Below are 22,379 nucleotides of genomic sequence, written 5' to 3' on the forward strand. Positions count from 1 at the left end.
CTGTGCAGAGCAGAGAAGAAAAATGAGCCATTTAAACGCCAAATGGTGCGAATTCCAAATTTTAGGGGAAAAAAAAACCCACAAAAATCCACAAAACCAAAAAAACAGTGGCTCTACATGGATCTGGATGTCCAGCGGGACACCCAGTTCACCTGCTCCAGCCTACAAGCAGTGACTTTTCTCGTCCTCTGTCCCTGTTTCTGCACATTTCAGTGGCCACACAGAGGTTTTGGCATGGCCCGGAGGTGGGGGGGGGGGGGGGAGAGAAGGAGAGGCCCCCCCTGCGCCGCCTCCAGCGCTCCCCGGCTCACACGGGGACCAGAGGTGCCGCCTCCTCCTCCTCCTCCTCCTCTTCCTCCTCCTCCCTGGCTCGCAGCGTACGGCTGGACGGGAACCGGCACCGGGAGCTCGGACCGGGCCGGGCTGTCAGCAACCGGGTGCGGGGCTGGGGGTGAGGACTGGGAGAATGCGGGGCTGGGAAAGTGGGGGTGCTGAGCTGGGGGGGTGCAGGGCTACGGGGGCTGAGGGTGCGGAACTGCGGGGCTTGGGGGCTGTGGATCTCGGGGGGGTGCGGAGCTGGGGGGCTGCAGGGGCTGCGGGGCTTGGGAGCTGCGGAGCTGGGGGCTACAGGGGCTTCGGGGCTCGGGGGGTGCGGGACTGTGGGGCTTCAGGCTGCGGGGCTTGGGGGCTGCGAGTCTGGGGGGTCTGGGAGGTGTGGCTGAGGGTCTAGGGGGGCTGCGAGGCTGTGGCTGCGGGGCTGGGGGCTACAGGGGCTGCAGCTGGGGGGATGCGTGTGCGGGGTTGCGGGGCTCCCGCCTCCGCCCCGGGGTCCACGCCGTGCCCCCGTGGCTCCCGATAGCCCCCGATGGCCACCAATGGCCCCTGATGGCCTCCGTGTCTGTGCAGCGGCTCGAGGACGGGGACGATGGCTTGGGGGGAGTTGAGCCTCCTGCGCTGGCTCCGGGAGAGCCGGCAATCCAGGAAACTCATCCTGCTGATCGTGTTCATCGCCCTGCTCCTGGACAACATGCTGCTGACGGTCGTCGGTAGGTAGCATGGCGTTTGGTTTGGTTTTTCTTTCCCCTCCCGGTTTATGACATCTAAATGTGACACATACCTAAATGCCTGATGAATGCTCCCTAACAGAACATGTTCAAGCCGTGATTTTTTTTTTCTTTTCCTCTTTCTTCCTCTTCTTCTTCCTCTTCTTCTTCCTCTTCTTCTCTCTCTTCTTCTCTCTCTTCCTCTCTCTCTTCCTCTCTTCTTTTCTTCCTCTTCTTTCTTTCTTTCTCTTCTTTCTTTCTCTTCTTTCTTTCTCTTCTTTCTTCCTCTTCTTTCTTCCTCTTCTTTCTTCCTCTTCTTTCTCTTCTTTCTTTCTCTTCTTTCTCTTCTTTCTCTTCTTTCTTTCTTTCTCTTCTTTCTCTTCTTTCTCTTCTTTCTCTTCTTTCTTCCTCTTCTTTCTTCCTCTTCTTTCTTCCTCTTCTTTCTTCCTCTTCTTTCTTCCTCTTCTTTCTTTCCCTTCTTTCTTTCTTTCCCTTCTTTCCTTCCTTTCTTTCTTTCTTTCTTTCTTTCTTTCTTTCTTTCTTTCTTTCTTTCTTTCTTTCTTTCTTTCTTTCTTTCTTTCTTTCTTTCTTTCTTTCTTTCTTTCTTTCTTTCTTTCTTTCTTTCTTTCTTTCTTTCTCTTCTTTCTTTCTTTCTCTCTCTTCTTTCTTTCTTTCTCTCTCTTCTTTCTTTCTTTCTCTCTCTTCTTTCTTTCTTTCTCTCTCTTCTTTCTTTCTTTCTCTCTCTTCTTTCTTTCTTTCTCTCTCTTCTTTCTTTCTCTTCTTTCTTTCTCTTCTTTCTTTCTCTTCTTTCTTTCTTCCTCTTTCTTTCCTTTCTTTTTTTTTTTTTTTTTTTTTTGAAAGACATGAATGATACTCCAGGTGTTGCAAACCCAATTCCACACACACAAAAATCTCACTTTATTACTGTGTTAACTGCAGAATAAGGAATGGTACATCAAGGTCTTCATAAGTCTTTTTTCCTTTTTCTATTAAACACCACTAACACTTCAGAGGGCAACTGATATCAGTATTTTTAGTGCTTTTTTTTCTTTTTTTTTTTCTTTCTCATCCTGTGGTTGTGCAACTGAAACATCATGCCAGATAACACTGGAGATGCCTGTTTCCTTGTGATAGTTCCTCTTGCCCCCACATTGGTCTTAAAATGATAGGTTAATGAGAAAACTATCTAAGTGGGTTTTAAGAGAAGAGCTTCCGTGAGTTAGTTTAGTAAATTAATCCAAGTTTTGATCAAAGTTGGAGATGCAACTTCTACTGACTTCAGAAGCATAATGTCAAGATTGAGGAATTTCCTCAAATAAAACACTTGAACGTTTTTCACTGGTAATTTCAGAAGTCCTCATATTCAAATGTTTTCATGAATTTAAAGAAAAAGGTTCAGAGGAACAGGGTTCATGGCTGTGCACACACACACACAAATGCACACACTTCTCTCAGGCTGTGCAGAGCCAGCTCCCAGATGATGCTGCAGTGTCAGCTTCTGAATCAAATCCCTGAATTTCTTGGGTGACTTCAGCTTAAAAGTTGATGCTACAACGTAAACCTTAGCTAAAAACATACAAACAAGTAGGTTTTGGATTTTTTTTTACATGAGCTTATGTAAAAGCTTATGTTTTATAAGCTTTCTTATAAGCTTATTAACATTTAATTACTTATTCAGAAGCACTAGAAATTGTTATTGCCTGCAAACTTTTTGAAAGAGTGGGCATTTTCAGGAAGAGGTGCAAGAGAAGGAGGGGTGATTCCATCACTAATGTAAAACTGAATGAACCTGACATCCATTTTTACAAGTCCTGAAATGCTAATTTGTTAGGTACATATTATTATTATTAATGCCATTAAACTGCAGCTAAGCTCCTAAAGCATATAAAGAAAGCCCCTTCTGGAAGATCTTTTCATTGTAAATTTGTAAAAGTAATGACATAGGCAAACAACACATCATTTCTCATTACTTAGTGTAGGAATGTTTTTCTTCTGTTGCTTGTCATTTTTTTTTGTGTGGTTTATTTTTGAAAAGTGTTTTATTACATTTTTTGTATTTTGGTTTAATAGTAGTGTAAATTCTTTCTTCACCTTTCACGTTTTCACAACTTGATAACTGAATTTTTGCAGTCATGCACAACAGAGACTCTTCAGACATGGGTTTTGACTTCTTATATTTTGCTTTCTGAATGAAATCTGTATAGACCATCTTATACATATAAAAACTGGTGAAAAAATAAAGACTGATGTAAAAGAACTTTTTGTTTTATCCTTCACTCCTGAGTTACAGGTGTGTTTTATCCCATGAGCAAACTACTGTTTCAGTTCTGTGTTTCTACAGTTCAAAATCCTTGTTAATGTGCTCTGTAGGAAAGCCTTGTGTCTCCTTACCAGTGGCAAAATGAACAAGAAAATCTGGTGATTCCATTTACAAATAACCTGACTAGTAAGATGCCAATATATTCTATTTGTTTTTCCAGTGCCAATAATTCCCAGTTACCTTTACAGCATCAGACATGAGAAAAATGCCACAGAAATCCAGACTTCTAAACCCAACACAGTCTCAACCATGACGGACAATTTTCAGAGCATCTTCTCCTACTATGACAACTCCACCATGCTTACTGGAAACGAATCTGATAAGATCCAACCAGGAGAATTGCATCAGACTCAGACAGAACAAATGACAGTAAATGTGACTCCTTCCCCAGCCGACTGCCCCAGGGAAGATAAGGACCTGCTGAATGAAAATGTTCAAGTTGGTCTCTTGTTTGCTTCAAAAGCAACAGTGCAGCTAATAACCAACCCCTTCATAGGCTCTCTGACAAACAGGTATGTTATTTCTGCTGTCTTACTCAGGATTTCCTACCCATGTTTTGATCCAGACCAGTAGCTGGAACAAAGTGGTTTTAATTTTTACTGTGGCTCTGGCTGACTGGCCTTCTCATTTTAGTTGGAGGAGGATTTTAGTGAGACATGGATTTGGTGAACACTTCTAAACACCTACATCCTCTCCAAAATAAATTGATAAGCTGCATGGAGCCATCTGATACATCCAGTATTGTACACTTTTCCTCCAGCTCTTGTAACCTCAGGTTTTTATGGAAACTGTGGCAGAAATGGTGTTGAAATGTCTTCAGTACACCAGGACAGGGCCAAAAAACCCTAGAACATTGTGTTTACAAAGCACTGCTAAGTGATGCTAAATCCATTACAGCTGTGTTAGGTGAATGAGGTACTGAATCTATAGGCAGGGTGTAGGCAGGATCCTTCCCTTGCTGTCACAGAGATGTGCAGCTCTTGGGGCAGTTCAGCATTCAATGATTTGGAGTCATCCTGAGGTAGAGAAGCAGTGGGAAATTTGTGTGGACTTCAGTAAAAAAAACAAGGGTCAAACTTTGATGCCATGGTCATCACCAAGTGCAGTTGATCACAGGTTTCCATAAGTACATGATCTAACCCAACCTTCATATCATTCTCTCTAAATTTTTGTGTATTCCTGATGTCTGGAATGAAATCTGTTTAAATGATACTTCATAGACAATCTCTTTGATCCAGAGTCAAGGGTGTAAGCACTGATATCAGTGCCTTCAATCAAAAAATCTGAGCAATAATGTTGTTTTCATGGAAATTAAAAAGTACTTACAATATCATTTAGATCTTTTACGTTAATAATTAATTTTATTTGATTGTTAGTGTTTTGTGTAACTGTTCCCCACAGAGGAAGCTGCAGAGAGTCTGAGATCAGTCCCTGCAGGAAATAAACTCCAAATTGTATTTAGTTGGGTCACTAATTTTCATATTTCTTATTTAAGCTGTTTTTGTAGAGAATAATTTTTCTTCTCAGAAAATAATATGCAACAGAAATGTGTCCTTGTAAAACACTTTTGTTTAAGTGGAAAATGCCTGTTGGATCTGACAATAACCAAATCAACCAACACACCAGATATTTCAGGTTTTGAAGCTAAAAGTACTTTTCCCAGGCTTTTCAGCTTCTGTATGCATAGATTTAATTTCAATCTGATAGAGGAGCACCCAGCTGAGGGCTGAGCAGTGGTTAGGAGCTCAACACCTGTATTCAACCAGGGGCACTGAACTAAACACAAGAGCTTTAAGTGAGATAGTTTCATTTCTTTCTCATTTCACCTTGTCTTTGACTCCATACCACCTATGCAGATACAAGGATGCCATTGCAAAGCAGCTTCTCCAAAAATATTGCTGCAAGTGGAGGAGGAAAACAGATTTTTGTTACCTGTCTTTTTGGTATTGTTTTGTGAGGACAGAGGAGCTCATCCACAGGCAATGCAACATCATGTCAACAAGTATTTTCATAATAGCCCTCTACATATTTTTCTAGATTTTCCTTAATGTCTAAATGATTCCAGATATTTACTTTTCTCTGTGGCTATCATCATTTCCACAACCTGCCAAACCAGGGGAAAAGCAATAATACATTCCACATTGCCAATGGCTTGCTCAGTGGTGCAGTTATGCCATGCAGTAGATATGATCTTCACCCTTGTTTTAATATACATCTGCCTAAGTAATAGGCTCTGTGTCCCTGCTGGTGCTTTTTTTATTATCTGCACATCCCAGGAAAGGATCCCGGTGCTGGGGCTGGCACCTGGGACACAGGTGATCCATCCTTAGATTTAGTGATGGGGTCGTAGATGTTCTTGTAGCATCTCCCTTGGCTGTTGGTGTCACACTGGTGTGAACACTTTGCTGTGAGCTGAGAATTCCCCCTGGAAACTTCCCACAGGATTTTGCACAGGGCTGAGTGTGTGGCTGCAATTTTAAGGGCAGGTTTGCAGGTTTGGGTGCATAACTTGTGTGAGAAGAAAAATCAAGGAGCACATCACCCCAGTGTGCTGTGGGACAAACTCTTCTCTCCCACAGCATCTTAGAGTGGCCCTAAATTAGATTTAAGGATTACTGGTTTTTTGTGGTTTTTTTTCATGCACTATTTGTATTGGTACCAGGATCTGCCTTTCTTCTGAGAAATGTTTAGTGGGAAATATCAGTTAACACATTTATCAATTAACTGTAAAAGTCATTGGAAAAAAAACCAAAAAAACCACCCCTCAGTTTGACATTTCCTAAGAACAATGTATATGATCACAGAAATTTGAGTCATCATTATGAAGATACTTCCTTACCACTGATAAGCTGTTTAGTGATAATTCTTATTGTCCTTATTACTTTTGCAAAATTGCAGCAAAATATCATAGATGAAGAATAATGTGTTCCTTAGTTCAAGGCTAATGTGCACAGTTTAAGATGCCCAATAAGTTTATTTTTTTAATAGGTTAGCACACTGTGTTCAAGGGTTTTATTTTTCATCCAAATCTAGTTGTTTAATAGTGGTTTAGATTTTTAATGGAGTTCCAGGCTTTCAGTAGGCTCTGGCTTTGGGTGCTTGAGTTTGTACACAATGCAGTGAGATGTTCTATTCATGTGAGTCTGTGCCGGTGGTTACTTTATTTTAGGTTTTCTGGAAGTTTTTTTGGCTGTTTTTCCCCTTTTTCTAGAACTTCAGTTTTTAAAAAATAATTTTCAAAATTGGCTTAGTTCAAGAAGTAAGTTCTGCTAAAAATACTTCTTATTTAAAGCCTCTTTCTGTCACAGGATGAGGGTAACGGTTTTAATGTGAAATAGGGTAGATTTAGATATCTATATTAGGAAAAAATGTTTTACAGTGAGTGTGATGAGACCCTGGAAGAGGTTGCCCAGAGAAGCTGTGGCTGCCCCATCCCTGGTAGTGTTCAAGGCCAGGCTGGATGGGGCTTGGAGCAGCCTGGTCTAGTGAGAAGAGTGCAGGCCAGTGGCAGGAGGTCTGGAACTGGATAATCTTTATGGTCCCTCCCAACCCAAACCATTCTATGGTTCTATCATTATTTTTTTCATCTCTTACTGAGTTCTCTGAATGAACCCAGCTGTGACAGCCTCACCGTCCACTACAGGCAATGAATGTCTCCCCTGCCATGTGTCTCCCTCCCTTTGTCTACCACTCTGAAATAATTTATAGGTGTAATATTGTGTTTATCTATATTGGCCTCAAAAATAATTTAATAAATAACAGATACTTTCATCACCATTTTTACACCAGCTTGACTATAGCTTTGAGCTTCTTTACATGCCAGAGATTGTGGCTAGGACCATGATATGTTCATGACCAAGATATATGCAGAGGATGAATCAGAGAAATAAAGAGCACTTGTAATTACTTAGTGACAGCCCATGTAAGCTTTGTTTTCAGGTTTTGGCAGGTGATGGAAAAGACCAATTAATTCTGAGTGCTGAACAAAGCCTCTCTGGATAACCTGTGCTACAGCATGGAGTATGGAGGGGGGGAGTGCACAGACAACACTCCCTGTCTCTCCTGTCCCTTCATGTTCTTTCTCACCTTCACACACACACAGTGCTTCATTGCTTCATAACCTTGAGGAAAATACTCTTCATGCCCTATGTGCTCCCAGACTTCACTGGCAATGAAGAAGGTAACCAGAAAAGACTTCACAAGGGATGCTCAGTGCCACATTGGTTGTATAATAAGAGGCTTGAAATCAGTGGATTTGCAGCACTGTAATGGATGGGTAATTAGGCTCTAATCACCTGATCTAAACAGCTGCTAACCTGGTCTGTGTAACCTTTATTTCACTGCTGCACAGGACCCATTGATCAGTTGTCTTACTGCAGGGTAACCTTATTAATGGGTATAAGCCCCTTCCCAACAGTCCTGCAATCTGGGCTCAACATGGCCCTGAAACAGAGTAATGTAGGTGTTCTCCATCACTGGCAGCCTTTCCTTTCCCTCCAAATGGCTTTGGCTTTTCCAGCAGTGAGAAATACCCAGAGGATGCACTTTGAGCTGCAGGTAGCCTTGGTGAAACATGCTGGACTTTGCTGCAGATTCTCTTGGAGTTTTTTCTTTTTTAAATAAGTCCCCAAGAAAATGACATGCTTGAGCATGGTAGTGAGAAATAAGAAGAGACAAGACAGGCTGTAATCCTCTTTTGTGTTGCACACCTGCAGAGGAACAAAATGTAGAGGTTGCTGGGATGGAGCATGTTGTGGCCAAGAAGTAGAATCTGCCTATTCACAGGTTTCACATGGGAAAAACATAAATGGTCCAGGACCAAGGGACAGAAACACTGAATGGCTGATCCAGGGAGTTCCTTTCCTTTTTTGTGACTATCTATGTTATGTAGTGCAAGTGTTCAGCAAAACCTCCAGTTCTGTGCTCTCTGTTGGGCAGATCAGGGCATGGGTGGTAGCACAACCTCCAACTAATTAGTGCTGCTATTTCACTGGGATTATGCAGGATCTGTGCACCTAATGAAATGTCAGCTGGGTGTGGGTAACACTGTCCCCTGAGCAAGACCAACCGCAACTTCTAGAGGTTCATCAGTCTCATGCAGGAGCAGCCCACCAGAATCTTGTGTCCCCAGGTTGTGGGTGAAGCTCCAAGTGATTTTAGTTTTCCAGAGGTTTATCATGACTGTTTCATTCAGTTCAAATGCCTGTCCTGTGTTGACCTCTGTACCTTAGAATGATGGATCACTGGCAATGGAGACTTTGGCTGCAAGGACTATCTGTGCCCACACAGAGCCTGGTCCTGAAATGATTCATTTTTGTGTGGAGGAAAAGGTACGTGTTAGACCTTGGTGTGTGTGATAAAGCATCATGATCTGCTGGCTGGGGAGAGTGGAACTGAGCTCTGCTCCAGTTCTGCCCTCATCACCCTTTTCTTTGTTGCTTCACACCTTGCTGTGACTCTGTCCAAGATAAAGAAGGAATAAGATCTGCAGCAGCAACAATATGAATGATGCTTGAGCAGGAGTTCATTGAGCATGGAAAGTGACCTCCAAAATACTTATTTTCCTAAAGCTTTCAACCAACAGAAACTTTTCAGGTGTGAGGAGCCAACTGGAAGACAAAACCTGATTTAACTTGCTAGAGGTTGATCCTTCCTCTAAGGTGGCAGAACTAGCCTGGTAGCCCTTCTCTTTGTTTTACTCACTGATGTTTAGGGAAGATCTCACAGCTCAAGTCTTCAATCCAACCATGGAAACATGGAAATGGGAGCCATTTCAGGTGGCATTTGTCTTTGTGCAAATAACTGAATTTTATTATCGTGTGCTTGTAGCAGAAGCAAATTGCAGGCTCTTTTGACCCCTCTATCAAGTCTAAGAGTTGCTGAATACCTCTACTAAATTAGGCTTCTCCTCCCACAGTGTCCATCCTGGGATGGCCTTGCCAGACACAGCATTCTTTACTTTGCAATGGGAAAAGGAAAAGGACATTCAACTTTTGCTTTCATAGTCCCACAGATAAAGACAATGTCACTCACCACCAGCAGCAGTTGTAACAAAAGTGGTTTTTTAAATCTGTATCTACAGAAATACTATTTAAAAATTCTATACCAAGAAAACAAAGCTCAGAGTAATTATTTTGGTTTACCTGTGTCACGGCTGCTGCTAATAAAAATTAAAAGGGTTGTTATGAACTCTTCCATGATTTGATTGACCTCCTTCAGCCAATACTACTGCCAAGATAAATGCCTGAGCCTGTCAACATCATTGGAACCTGAAGTCAACCAGTACTCCTTTGAAAAGCATCATCCATTGTGGAAGAATCTGGCCATTAAATAATGTCTTTGCAAATATATTTGAGATGCACAAAACTGAAACAAAAAAGCCATGAATGAAGTGTGCTAAATAGACTATACATAGAATACATATAGGCTACAGAGACTGTCTTCAGATCTACCAAGGTAGGGGTTTTGATTCTAGGATAGATTGCTCTAATGGATTGAAAAAATAGTATATTGTGAATTTTTGTCAGAAATTCCATTTTAGCTGCTCAAATGCTATAATTGCTTTCCAGACAGAAAATTCTCTATTTCCTGGAAACCTGAAATACTTAGAGCAACCAGGCACTTCTACAGGCTGTTTAGGGTCCTAATGAAGCAAGCTGATGAAGAAGGCTTTGATCAGCTCCATTCTTACTCCTAAATCCATGCCAAGAAAAATATATTATCCTCAGGCTCCCTGGGACTCTGCCAGTGCTCCTGGCTGAGGCAGAACTCCCAAAAAAGCTGCTGATAAATTTTTCCAGGAAAGAAGCTGTTGGTTTGACCATGTCTCATTATAGTCATTGTCTCCCAAGGATAGAAACTGATGAGCCCTGAAACACTACTGGGATATTTCAAAGCTCAGCATGCTCAGACAAATCTTCCCTTATCGTGTTCTTGGCAACCCCATGGAGGGCCAGAAGTGCTTTATTGGGGATAATTATGGTGGAATGAGAATGAGAATAGGACAATGAGATTCTAATGACAGCAGGATTTCTTCCAGGGGTTTCAAAGGCAAAATCTGCTGTGTCAGATGAAAAGGTATTTGTAGCATGGACAAATTTGATAATGTTGTCCATAACGTCAGTCTAAGCCTACCAAATATCTACAGGTTGGGTTACTGTGGTGTAATTCAAAATTCATGTCAGTGAGACAATCCCAGCAATGTGAATGTTCATTTTGTTTTCCAGAATAGGCTACCAGATTCCACTCTTTGCTGGCTTCTGCATCATGTTTGTATCCACAATCAGTAAGTGCCCACATCTTTGCAACTTTTAAATAACTGATCTATAATAATTATCACTAGGAATTCTTCATGTTGATGCAGGGGGAGTAAATACTCCAAGGAGTATTTAAGGGTGGTGCTGATGAGATTTGACAAGTGCTCTCTTATAAATGTGCTCTAGGGAATTCACCACCTCCCATCCCACCTTGATGGGTCCCTTTCTCAGCTGAATCTTTCTCTCAGGCTCTTGTAATCTGAAGGGGTGCTCAGACAATTTAAAAAAAAAAAAAATTAAAAAAAATCATCCATTTTGCAGGGCCCTGGGCAGATAGCTGTCCTGAGGGCTTATCAAAAAGCTTGGGAGGCTGCAGTTGCTCCTGAGTGGAATATGAATCAACAGTATCCCAGCATTGAGAGACATGGCTGTGGGATGTGCAAACAGGAGCAAAGCCTGCAGGTAGTTAGCTGAGATAATTTCTCTGCTCTAATAGCATTGATAAGGCTTCAGCTGCTGTTTTATGTTCAGTTTTGGCGTGGCACTTAAAGTTGTGGCACAGATGGGAACAGGAGAACATCAAGGATCATTAGAGGCACCGTGAGGAATGGGGAAAGAACTGGGCTTGCTTCAGAAGGCAGATGTAAGAGTCTATGACAGGAAAAAAAAAAGAAGGGAAGAAGTTTTCTGTGCCCACTGTAAATAAGAGAAGGAAAAACAACTAGAAAACTGTTATCACCAAGGGGACTTAAGTGCTGGAGATTACCTGGTCTCAGAGTCACTGACATCTCTGCAGGATGGGCTACACAGCAACTATTCCAGAGCTGACCACACCAGGGAAAAGCCTTTCCCCAATTCTTCACTTGTTGGAGGAAAACAGCATGGGGTTAGTGTTAAATCCTGAATGCCTGGTCCAGCCTTACATAAAATAGCATGGAGAGGGGAAGAAAGGGTCTTGTTACTCCTTCTGTGTGCAGCTGAATCAGAGCAGGATGTAATCAAATCCCAAGTAATTAGTTAAAACTGCTTGGGCCCTTGCTTTGTGTGTTACCAGGAGGCTTCCACACCTGGGAGCAATTCAACACTGACACATCCAAATGCAATAAGAGAAAATAATGCAGTTAGCATTGAAAGTGGCACAAGTCTCTGTAAACATTTGACTAAATTGTGTGAAGTTTTTGTGATAGTTTCAAGAAATCTAACTTTTTAACCTAGTTAGAGGTAATCCAATTTTTAAAATTTGCCTCTGTTTTGTTGTTTTTTTTTTTTTTTCCTCTAGTGTTTGCCTTCTCTGGAAGCTACACGTTGCTGTTTATTGCCAGGTCCCTTCAAGGAGTGGGTTCCTCTTGTTCTTCTGTGGCAGGTAAGAGAAGAGAAAGTAGGTAAATGTAGATCACAGATCCTGTTGTTCAAGTGATTTTCTGAATTTTATTTATATCTGTGTTTTTTGTAATACTATATAACAGATGCAATATGATTTTCATACCAATTAGTATGAAAACAGAAATATTCAATCAAATAATGTCATGGGATTTCTGTCCCTTTGATATGAAGGTGCTCAAAACCAAATGTATTTTAAGCCTGCCTTGGTATTTGGGTTGCAGTAAGGCAGAGCAGTAAATGAACAACACACTCTCCCTGGGATTTCTGTGTGGACTTCTTCACCATTTTAAATTCATTTTTTAGCCATTTTAAAGGTCATTGAGAACTTACACTGGTACTTATTACAGCAGGGACAGCAGCTCTGTCTGTTACTGAAATTTCTGGTATAAAATGTTGTTTTCAAGGACTGTCTGCCATGCTGTCTTCTAGTTTGAGCTGAGGTTACCTGCACCAGATTTTAATACAAGGTTTTAATTTTTAAATGAGGAGGTGAAATGGAGTAAGGGTTTTCAGCCCAAATTATTCAGCTGTTTCTGAGACTGGCACTGGAGAAAAAATGCTTTGTTCATATTAGAACATTTTGCAGTCTTGAAAAAAATTCCTGTGATGGCAGCAGAAATATAAATTTGGCTCAGGAAGGGAGGGGAATACAATATTTTGTCAAGAATCTGACTTTTGGCTTCTGAGGAAAGCTTCCCCCTCCAAGCTGTGTGGGTCTGTAAGCAGGGTTCACATACACTCCGTAGAAACTTAACAAGGGTTTGGAGCTGGAGTTCTCCCAGGTTCCTTTTGCAGGGATTTTTCCCCAGCCCATGTCTGGGCAGCTGGGGAGATGCAAAGCCCCAGGCTGAGCATTGGAACTGGGAGCAAGAAGCACTTCATGCTTAAGCTGGGCTTGGAGCTGCAGGACAAGCTCTGATTAAGCGGAGATTTAATCCTGGATGGGTAATGGGAAGAGTGGGATGTGGGTAAGGGAGCAGGGCAGGGCTGGGACAAGGAGTCAAGGATGGGAAAGGCAGAGACAAGCAGGAGAGGTAAAGACAGGAAAATCCATTTTTTCTCCTTGTACCAGTGAAGGTTAGAAGCCAAGCTTTCCCTAGAGAAGCCATCCCAGGACCAAAATGGTGGTTCAGCTTTAACTCTGTGTGCACTTTGAGGTGTGGCTCTTGGGAGAGATGTGACTTTCTTTTTGCAGGCACCATACAAAGTTAGAACAGAAAAGGCCAAGCAGGTATCTAGTTCACCCTCCTCCTGAAGGCAGGATGAGCTTTGCATCTGTCATTCCCATTGCACACTTGACTGGAATGTTCTCAGGAGCCTCCAGAAATGCCCTCAGCATCCAGCTTTGTGCTTCAGTACTTGTACCTTGTCAGGAAGCTTTTTCTGCTGTCTCATCTAAAGCCTCCTTACTGTTCTGTGAACCCATTTCTGCTTCCTGGGCTTGAGAGAACATGAAGAGCAGTTTCTTTATCTTTGCAGCTCTTTTTCATATCACCAGATTATTATCATATCACATCAGTTTTCTCTTCTCTGCTTTTAAATGGGAAGTGCTGCAGTTGTGCCTCCCAGATGTTTTTCTAAGCCTTTTTTCCCCCTCATTGGGCTTCCCTGGGTAGTCTGCAGTCACCCACATCTTTCTTCTGTGCTGCACCAGAACTGGGCCCAGCATTCAGGAGAACCTCTGACTCCTTACATGGGCCAGCAGCAGTTACATCTCTTACATATACATCTCTTATAGGCACAGAAAGCTTTCTGGAATTTTGCTGCCAATAAGTCATTTACAGCCCTGCATTTGTGCTTGTAATCTATCCCACCTAAGCATAAAACATTGTTATCTTCTTAATATTGCCTCCTTTCCCCCCCCCCCCCCCCCCCCCCCCCCAAGAAAATTTCTCCAAGTTTCACAAGTGCCTTGTGAATTTTGGTCTCATTCTCTGACTTGCTCTTCAGCTGTTCATGCAAACAATTTCATACCATCCACAATTTTCTAAGCATGTTCATCCACACAGGGCCTCTGGTCTTTTGGTGAATATGATGTATTTGGTGCACACTAGGTATTCACTTGATGTTCTATCATGCAATATTTTATTTTCTTTTTCTGTCTCGTTGTATATCTGTGGACCTATTTACTAAAACTGCTTAAACCTTGGTTTGAAAACAGAATTACTAATTTCTATAAAGGCTCTTCAGCAGCACTTAGCTCTACATTGTCTGAATACTTCTCAGAAAACACAAATAACTCTGGCTGTGGGTTTGCTTTTGTGAATTGACAGCTTGTGAGAGAAGCTTGAAATGCAGAAGTGAGGCACTGAAAGTCAAAAGGTCAAAAAAAATCCTTTAATTTTGGATGCTGAATGTGAAATACTTGTGTTCAAAGTCCTCCACTTTGCACAATCCTTCCTGGCCAGAGCCCAGGCAGCACTGACCACCAGAGCTTTGTGTTGAGTACCTGGAGTATAAATAACAGGTAGTGATTACTTGCCAAGAGCTTTGTTTCACCTAGGTGAAAAACATCATCTACAAGCACTGTGAGAAAGATGTGGGCAAAGAATCTAGCAAATGAGGGCATCATTAAATTACCTGAGTAATACTGTATTAATAGACTGTTTACATTTCCCAAACACCCTTTTACTTCAAAGTGAATTTCCTGTGGAGGGGCTATACCTATATATATATATATAGTTATGCAGAGAGAGATGCTTGCTGTCATGTTGCCGTAACGTTTAGTAATGATGACCATAAACTATACTACACAGCTACCTATTGTGCTTTTTTTTCCTTTCTTCTAATTGAATTTTTTATTATTTTAGGGATGGGGATGCTTGCCAGTGTGTACACAGATGATGAAGAGAGAGGCAATGCAATGGGAATCGCCCTGGGAGGCCTTGCTATGGGAGTATTAGGTTTGTGAGAATGAGGTTCTCCTGGCAAGAGAAACCACCCCCAAATCATGAACTTGTGAGCTGTGCCAGAGTCTTAGTTTTCAATCAAGTGCCCCATTATGGTGCTGCCTCCAGATGATATTCCTGGTGCATGTTAAGAAGAGTTTTCCCCACAGCAGCACATTTCTGATGCAGATACCTGCATCAGGCAGTAACCTCTGAGGTGGTTGGATTTTGTTTACAGGGAAGAGTTATTTTGGCATGTGAAGGATATGATTATTGCCATGGTCAATGAGCTTTGTGTTTGGTTTGGTTTTATTGGGTTTTTTTATAAATTGAGCTTTTTGGTCACTAAGCTCCAAGAGCAGGATGGCCAAACACGAGCAGGATGCCCAAATGTGAGCAGGGGATATTTGTTCAGATATTCAGCTTCACAACTGTGTCCTCTCTCTTTCCCTGGCAGTGGGCCCACCTTTTGGGAGTGTCATGTATGAGTTTGTGGGGAAGAGTTCTCCTTTCCTGGTGCTGGCAGCACTAGCCCTGCTAGATGGAGGTCAGTGAACACGAGGAGTCCATTCACCACGTGGCACCATCCCTTTCACCTTCCCTTCATTTCCCTGAAGAAACCTTACAGTATTGATTTCTTTCCACAGCTGTTCAATTATTTGTTCTGCAGCCAGCCAGAGCACAAGCAGAAGTAAGTATCAAGGTAAAACACTCCAGGCAATGGGTGACACTTGGCTTTTCCTAATCCCAAGCTTTTGTTTCACAGAGTCAGAAGGGGACACCACTACTGACACTGCTGAAGGACCCGTACATCATTATTGCAGCAGGTACCCTTTTTTTTTTTTTTTTTTCTCCTTTAAACCAACCCCTGGTGTTATACCTGGCATCCCGGAATGCCCCAGCCTGAGCTGGTTTAACAATATTGTCATTTGCTGGTTTAATTTATATAAGCTCAGAGAAAAAAAACTAAAAAACCCCCAAATATTGGGGATGGCTATATCAGTAGAAGCAAAACAGGGAGATAAATTGAAGCATTGGAGTCTTTCCAGCTGAGAAGCCACTACAGGTTTGGAGTTCCTTGCTAAGGCCACAGATATTTCCATGAGGCCGTGGTTTTCAGAGGGAGGAGTGTAGGGGATAACACTGAACTTTGGTTCTGTTTGAAGAGGGAGTTTGTTCTCTAGGGTGTGGGTTATATTTCAGAAAAGGTCTGGGTTGAATGGTGTTTGGTGTCACATGTATTGTCTGGCTAATGAGTGCAGCTGTCTGGAGGGAAGTTTGCCTTTTTGCAGTGCAATTTGTTGAAGGTTTATTCTGAAGCCTGTAATTAAGCCTGGCCCTTTGGTGATAAAATACCTGGAAACAGATAATTATTTTCACAGCTTTTTTTTCTTAGACTTCACCTGCTTGTCCAGCAAAGCAAATCTTCCAGGCATTTGTTGGGCTCTCTGTTTCTTGGGGATCTTAAGGAACGAACACAACCTTAATGCTGTGACCCTTAACATTTGGTCAGGCCGTGACTTCTGACTGAGAAACTCTTGGAGCATTCAAAGACCCTTCCACAGAATAATAACTTTTAAAGGGGAAACAGTAGCAAAGTCAGTAACAGTGATAAGAGCTGAGCTCTGCCATTCATTTCTTGGTATCAGCTCTCCTACAGTGGTCAGAGCAAGAAGAGCAGCAAGGTGACATTCAGCTAACATTTTTCTCCAGCCATCTACTTAAATGCCATCCCTCCCAAGGTCTTGGGACAGGACTTGGTTTACACTGCAAAATATGGCCAGGGGACTGATTTTAAGGGATATTTTTCTTGACTAAGGGATATTTTTCTTGACTAAGCTTGACAGGAGTAGCTCAGGAAGAGAAAAGGCATCAAGAACCATGGATCCCACTGTTTTGCCTGTGTTTGATGTCTGTTAAGAGCAGGGATGGACTGCATTCCAATTTTCTACCACATTTGCATGGTGTTCAATTTCTGCAGCTATTCTCTTTTCTGAATCTGTTTCAGCTGGTGTTTTGGGGCTCTGTAAAGCAGTCACAGGGATGGGCAGCCTGGAACGAGGGCAGTTTGTGTCTGACAGACCTTACCTTTACTGCCCTGGCTCTTTGTGGCTCTTGCATCCCTCCACAAGCTAGCAGGCACTGCCAGTGCCTCTTTCCCTTTCCCAGCTTTGATCCAGCTGGACACAGCAGGAAGGATGTACTGAGGGGTAGAAACATAAAGACTCTTTTGTTCTGATCCCTCTTTCCAGCTATGTGACCTGTCCTGCTCCCACCAGGCATTAGGAGATAAGAAAGCTCCTCCCATGGGTAACCAGCAGGGTTGGGTACAGGACCCAGGGCTCTGCCTCCTGGGACAGAGGCTGCCCAGCACATGGAGAGTGGAAATGATCCTGGTGTTCTCTCACCTCAGCCTCCTGAGGTGTTTCCCTTGTAGAACAGCTTTGGTTTTGTCAGATCTGAATGTCAAATGCCAACTGGAAGCATTCAGCCTTTTTGCACTTCAGTCCAAATCCAGCTTGCACCAGGAATACTCTGCTTAAACCTTAATGGCTTCACTTCTGAAGCTGTTGCATTTTTACAGAGAAAAAAGGGCTGAAAGTTTCATTTGCTCCCCCTTGCCCCAAGGAGTCTGCTTTTTTCCTTGCTTCATTTTTTAAGGTGGCAACTTCTCATCCTGATGGTACCAGGGGTTGGTTGGGGTGGCAGAGAGAACTCCATGCTCTGACACCTTGGGGCAATCAGTCCTCACACCACATTTCTCTATAGCTGAGTCAGGATCCTGTGGTATCTGCTTCAGGAGGATGCTGTGGAGGTTGATGCACACCCTGATATAATGATTAGAGAGGAGAGGGTTGAAAGTCCCATAGGGTTTTCATAGCTCAGGGAGATGGGAGGTTTTTTAATGGCTTCTAAGACAGTTAACATCTCATTAACAAGTTGTCTGCATCTCTAGTGGGCTGGCCTATTAACCACAAGTAAAAGGCAGGGACATTTTAGGCATGCTGCAGTTTGAGTGCTTCTTGATTAGGTGCACTCATTTCATGGTGTAAATTCAGATTCAATCTCCAGAGATGCATCACAGGCTTGAGTCATAATTGTTTGGATTCTCTGGGTGCAAGCACTTTCTGACCAGTTTGGCTTATCTGTAGCACTCTGTTACTCTTTACAACAAGATGCCTGGAATTCAAGCACAGAGCTCCTCTCTGTTCTTGCGGAAAACATCACTTTTCCCCATGAGAAACCCATGTTGGTAACACTGAATGTCACAACAGACAGGAGCCCTGTGCTCTCACCACTCACTGTGTATCTCAGCCAGTCCTGCCCGGTGGCCTTCAGTGCCAGCAAGAGCTATTTCAGGGTGTGCTGTGGCCATTCCTGTGGAAGATGCACTCCTCAGTCCAGGTGAGCATCACCCCCAAGATGTGAACATCAGAGGAGCAGGACCAGGTGAAGCTCCAAAGTCAAAGTGCTCACTGGCTTGAGCAAAAGAAACGTTGCTGACATATTTTGTCACTGCTGGAAGGAGCTCAGTGAGTGAAGTCAGTGCCATTCTTGCAGCCAAGCCTCCACACCAGGGATTAAAGGTGCATTTGGTGCTCCTGGCTGACAAAGTTTCACACCCAGACATGTCAGTTTAAGTCATCAGATCCATGAACCAGAGCTGAGACAACCATCATCGTGAGCACAGGGGTCCTTGAGGAGCTGTGCAGCAGCTTTTCACTGGGTGCTTGCTTTTTCACAGGAAAATACCAGGGATGTCTGTGGCATTCTGCCAAAACTGGAGTGGGCTCTCAGCTGTGGAGGTGGGATCCAGCTGGAAGGTTGCCATGCCACACCCTCTGGCCAACACAGGATGTTTGATCTGATTTAAAGGAAAAACAATGCAGGATTTATGGTCTGGAAGCATGGCCCTTTAAAGACAGGTCAGCTCCATGCAAGATGGAGGGAAAATAAATCATTGCCTTCTCCTGGGGCAGCTTTGCTGTGGTAGCATGGTCTGTATTGAACTTAGCCTTGAGTTTGCACAGAAGTGGCTCAGACTCTCCCTTTTCTCTTGGCTTACATCCTAAAGATCTGAAGTGCTTTTTTCACCATACTCCTGAGTGCTTTAGTGAGCGCTGGTGACATTTTCTGACCTAATGAGGAGCAGATACCACACATGTGTCCACCTTTGTTTCTCATTTCTCTGTGTAGTTTGTTAAGAGTAAAACGAGACCTTTGGTGTTTAAACTACCACTGTTAGAATGTCCCTGCTTCCTCTGCCTGCACTATGTGTGGCCTGGAATTCCATTCCATTCCATTCCATTCCATTCCATTCCATTCCATTCCATTCCATTCCATTCTGGCCTGGAATGTTTTTTCCAGCATCCAGGAAGCTGCTTGAGCATGGCTGGGAAGAGGGCAGCTCAAGGTGTTTAGCTGGGGCTCCTTTCAGATGCCACTGTACTGAGAGCTTTGCCACCAGCATGGAGAGATTGGCTTTAGCTCTAACCTTCTGTCTTTAGGGTAAAGCAGCAACTGACCTGATACTCAATTGCCCCAGGAAGGGAGTGAGCAAGTGAGCCTGCAAGTACACTTTAGGAATTGTGGATATACAGACTAATATACTGTGACAGGCTTGAGCAAAGAATGACATGGGTGCTCATTTTAGTTTGAACTCTGTGATGAGGAACTTGTTCCAGGAGAGATAAGGTTTCTCTGACCTTGGACAAATTAAACTTTTTCCTTTTATTTTTTTATTTTTAAATTAAAAAAAAAATAAAAAATTGGGTGGTAAATGACTCTAAGGCTCTAGAATATTTTCCTAAATTGCAGAGATTTGTAAATAGTAGGAAGAAAAGTGAGACACAAGTTTGAGGCTGTCACTTCCAACAGTAACTTCTGAACTCCCTGGAAAGGATTTTGTAAGAGTTGAGCAGAGGAGACATGTCCTCCTGCCCTGCTCTGGGCTTTGACTGCCTCAGTGTCCTTTGGGTAAGTGAAAAAGGCATCTTGAATTCAAATAAATATGCCTGGGGTTGCTGATCCCTGCACCAAAGCTGAGGTGCAGTACTGAGGAGAGAAAGATGTGACACGAGTCCTCTGGGGTCTGGATCTTGGATGCTGGCAGAGGGAAGAGCTTGGGGGGCAAGACTGAACCTGCACTTCTACCACTTGTTATTCTTCATGTCTAACTTACTAAAAGTCCAGAAATTTAAAAGAAATTTGGAAGCATTTGGAATTCATAGGGTTGGGCAAGCTCAACCAAACCTGTGCTTTGCTGCCTGGACTTACTGGCTGCCATCTGTAGGATCTTGAAATCCTTTTTTTAAAAGGATAGACATCTCCAGGCTTGTCTCTTGGTATTTCCAGGGCCAGGACCTCCACATCTTACTCCAGTCATTCTCAGCTGATGGAGGCACAGGGTCACAGCCTCTGCCTCTTACACAACAGGGCTCTGGATTTGCCCCAGGAGACCAGATAAAGACCAAAAGATTGCAGTTTTAGCTAAGCATTTGTACACCACTCAGACCTCCTGAACTTTCAAAATGTCATCAAGCTCACTGCAAACTTTCACATTATGAAAACAGCTTAACCTTTATTGTAGAATTTCTAGGAGAATAGAAATCCAGAGAAAGTTTGTCTTTGGTTTTACATCCTGTTTTAGGTAACATTAATCAACAACTGATGCTTGACAAATAGGACTGTAAAAAGCACAGTGTTTTATGTAAGGTCACTCAGTCTTTCTGTGGCTTTTTGCTCATAGTCAAAAGAAATAATTACTGCTACTTTTTTTTTTTTTTTTTTCCCTTCTTCTTTCTCTCAGGATCGATCTGCTTTGCTAACATGGCTATTGCTATGCTTGAACCAGCTTTGCCCATCTGGATGATGGAGACCATGTGTTCCAAAAAATGGCAGCTTGGTAAAGTACAGTATATTATTTGCATCTTTATGTTTTGTCAAGTGACTGTCTCAGTTCTGGTCCTGTTGATGTTGGTCACCTTGTACGATTCAGGGGAGTAATTGTTTTTTAAAACTGTCTTTCAGTTGTCAGTGTTACACCTGCACAACTGCAAATGTTGGTCTGCAAGAAAAACGGGGGAAATGAGGGGAAAATGCTGCAAGGAGAAATAGGTGCAGGCAGCCACAGCTCTGTGCTTATCCCAGACCCTTTGGGAGCCACAGCTGCACATCTGGCAGCAAATGTCTGGGGCAGCTGCAAGAGGTCTGGTGAGCCACAGAGTCAGCCCAGTGGGGCAAACCCATGTGTCCTGGGGTTTTCCCAAAGGGAATCCTTCATCAATGCCCAGTTTGAATTGCAGGATCTGGCAGCCATGGAAATCTGCAGGATGCTGGGTGCACATCATGCCCATGCCAGTGCATGCTCCTTCCAGGATTGCTCCTGGCAGTGTGTGAAGGGTGGAAATCTCTTGAAACGTAGCCACACAGAACATTTTCTCTTACATCTGACAGATCTGACACCCTTTTAGTAGTTACTTGATCATCCTGTTCATCAGAAAGCAAAGGGAGAGCCCTAACTTAGGTCACCTTATAGCCTGGAGCAGGGACACAGTCTTGGAAAAGTGGAGTCCACAGGCAAACTGGGAATTTGTCCCATCTGCCAAGCTAGACTAGAGACCAAGACTGGGGCAGTTCCATCTCTTTTAGCTTAACAAGAAGAGGGGTTGTAGAAAAGTAGACTAGCAGTGAGCTTCAAACTGCATGTGGGAGGTTAAGTTGGATGATCCTGTGAGGGTGCTGAGCCCCTGGCACAGGTTGCCCAAGGAAGTTGTGGCTGCCCCATCCCTGGAAGTGTTCAAGTCCAGGTTGGATGGGGATTGGAGCAACCTGGGCTGGTGGGAGGTGTCCCTGCCCATGGCAGGGGGGGTTGGAACTGGATGATCTTTAAGGTCCTTCCAACCCAACCCATTCTATGATCTCGGGTGTAGCAAAGAGTTACCATTAAAACCCATTAAAAAAGTTTTGATAATACTAACAAAGGTTCTGTGCTGCTGTGGCTTTTCATTAAGGTTTATTATTTGTTGTTTGTTTTTTTTTTTTTTTTAGTAAATATCAATATGCAGCATTCAAAAGAAAAAGATAAATCCTTTTTGCAAAGGATGTTCAGCCAAGCAGCTGACCAGTAGCCCTACTCTGCTTTAATGGAGGTGTCCCTGCACCCTATAGAAAGCACGAAGGTCTAATTAGTGCAAACCCAGATGTAGGGTGGGCAGAGGTATCAGTACTTAATGTGCTCTGTGCTGTCTCACTTGGCAATGGTCCTAGCCTGTGACACAGCAGAATTATCCCACAAACTTAGGTATTTTGAGTCTCATGAAGAAAGATTGCTTATCTGCCTCCCTCACTAGAGTTTTGTTTACTGGTGCAATGGAAATGAGATTTACAAATCTCTTAGTTGAACAGAGGTTCCTAGAAGCAAAACATCCACTTTAAATTAAGATTTATTTTACCTCTCCCTGATATAAGTAATCAACTCCATTACGTT

At 43.0% G+C, this 22,379-nt stretch overlaps 1 protein-coding gene across 1 annotated transcript in view; it reads left to right on the plus strand.

Annotated features, from left to right (window-relative positions):
* Positions 1–285: 285 nt before the first annotated feature.
* SLC18A2 (solute carrier family 18 member A2) overlaps positions 286–22,379 on the plus strand; it is a 30,241-nt gene continuing 8,147 nt past the window's right edge. Inside the window, exons 1-10 of the mRNA XM_071749514.1 lie at positions 286–437; positions 907–1,046; positions 3,524–3,875; positions 10,590–10,648; positions 11,899–11,982; positions 14,813–14,905; positions 15,348–15,437; positions 15,538–15,581; positions 15,657–15,717; positions 20,700–20,795. Of these exons, the coding sequence (XP_071605615.1) occupies positions 926–1,046; positions 3,524–3,875; positions 10,590–10,648; positions 11,899–11,982; positions 14,813–14,905; positions 15,348–15,437; positions 15,538–15,581; positions 15,657–15,717; positions 20,700–20,795 (1,000 nt within the window). The 5' untranslated portion in view covers positions 286–437; positions 907–925. The remainder of the gene's footprint in view (positions 438–906; positions 1,047–3,523; positions 3,876–10,589; positions 10,649–11,898; positions 11,983–14,812; positions 14,906–15,347; positions 15,438–15,537; positions 15,582–15,656; positions 15,718–20,699; positions 20,796–22,379) is intronic.

This window comes from Heliangelus exortis, chromosome 7 (genome assembly GCF_036169615.1).
Source record: "Heliangelus exortis chromosome 7, bHelExo1.hap1, whole genome shotgun sequence".
NCBI lineage: Eukaryota > Metazoa > Chordata > Aves > Apodiformes > Trochilidae > Heliangelus > Heliangelus exortis.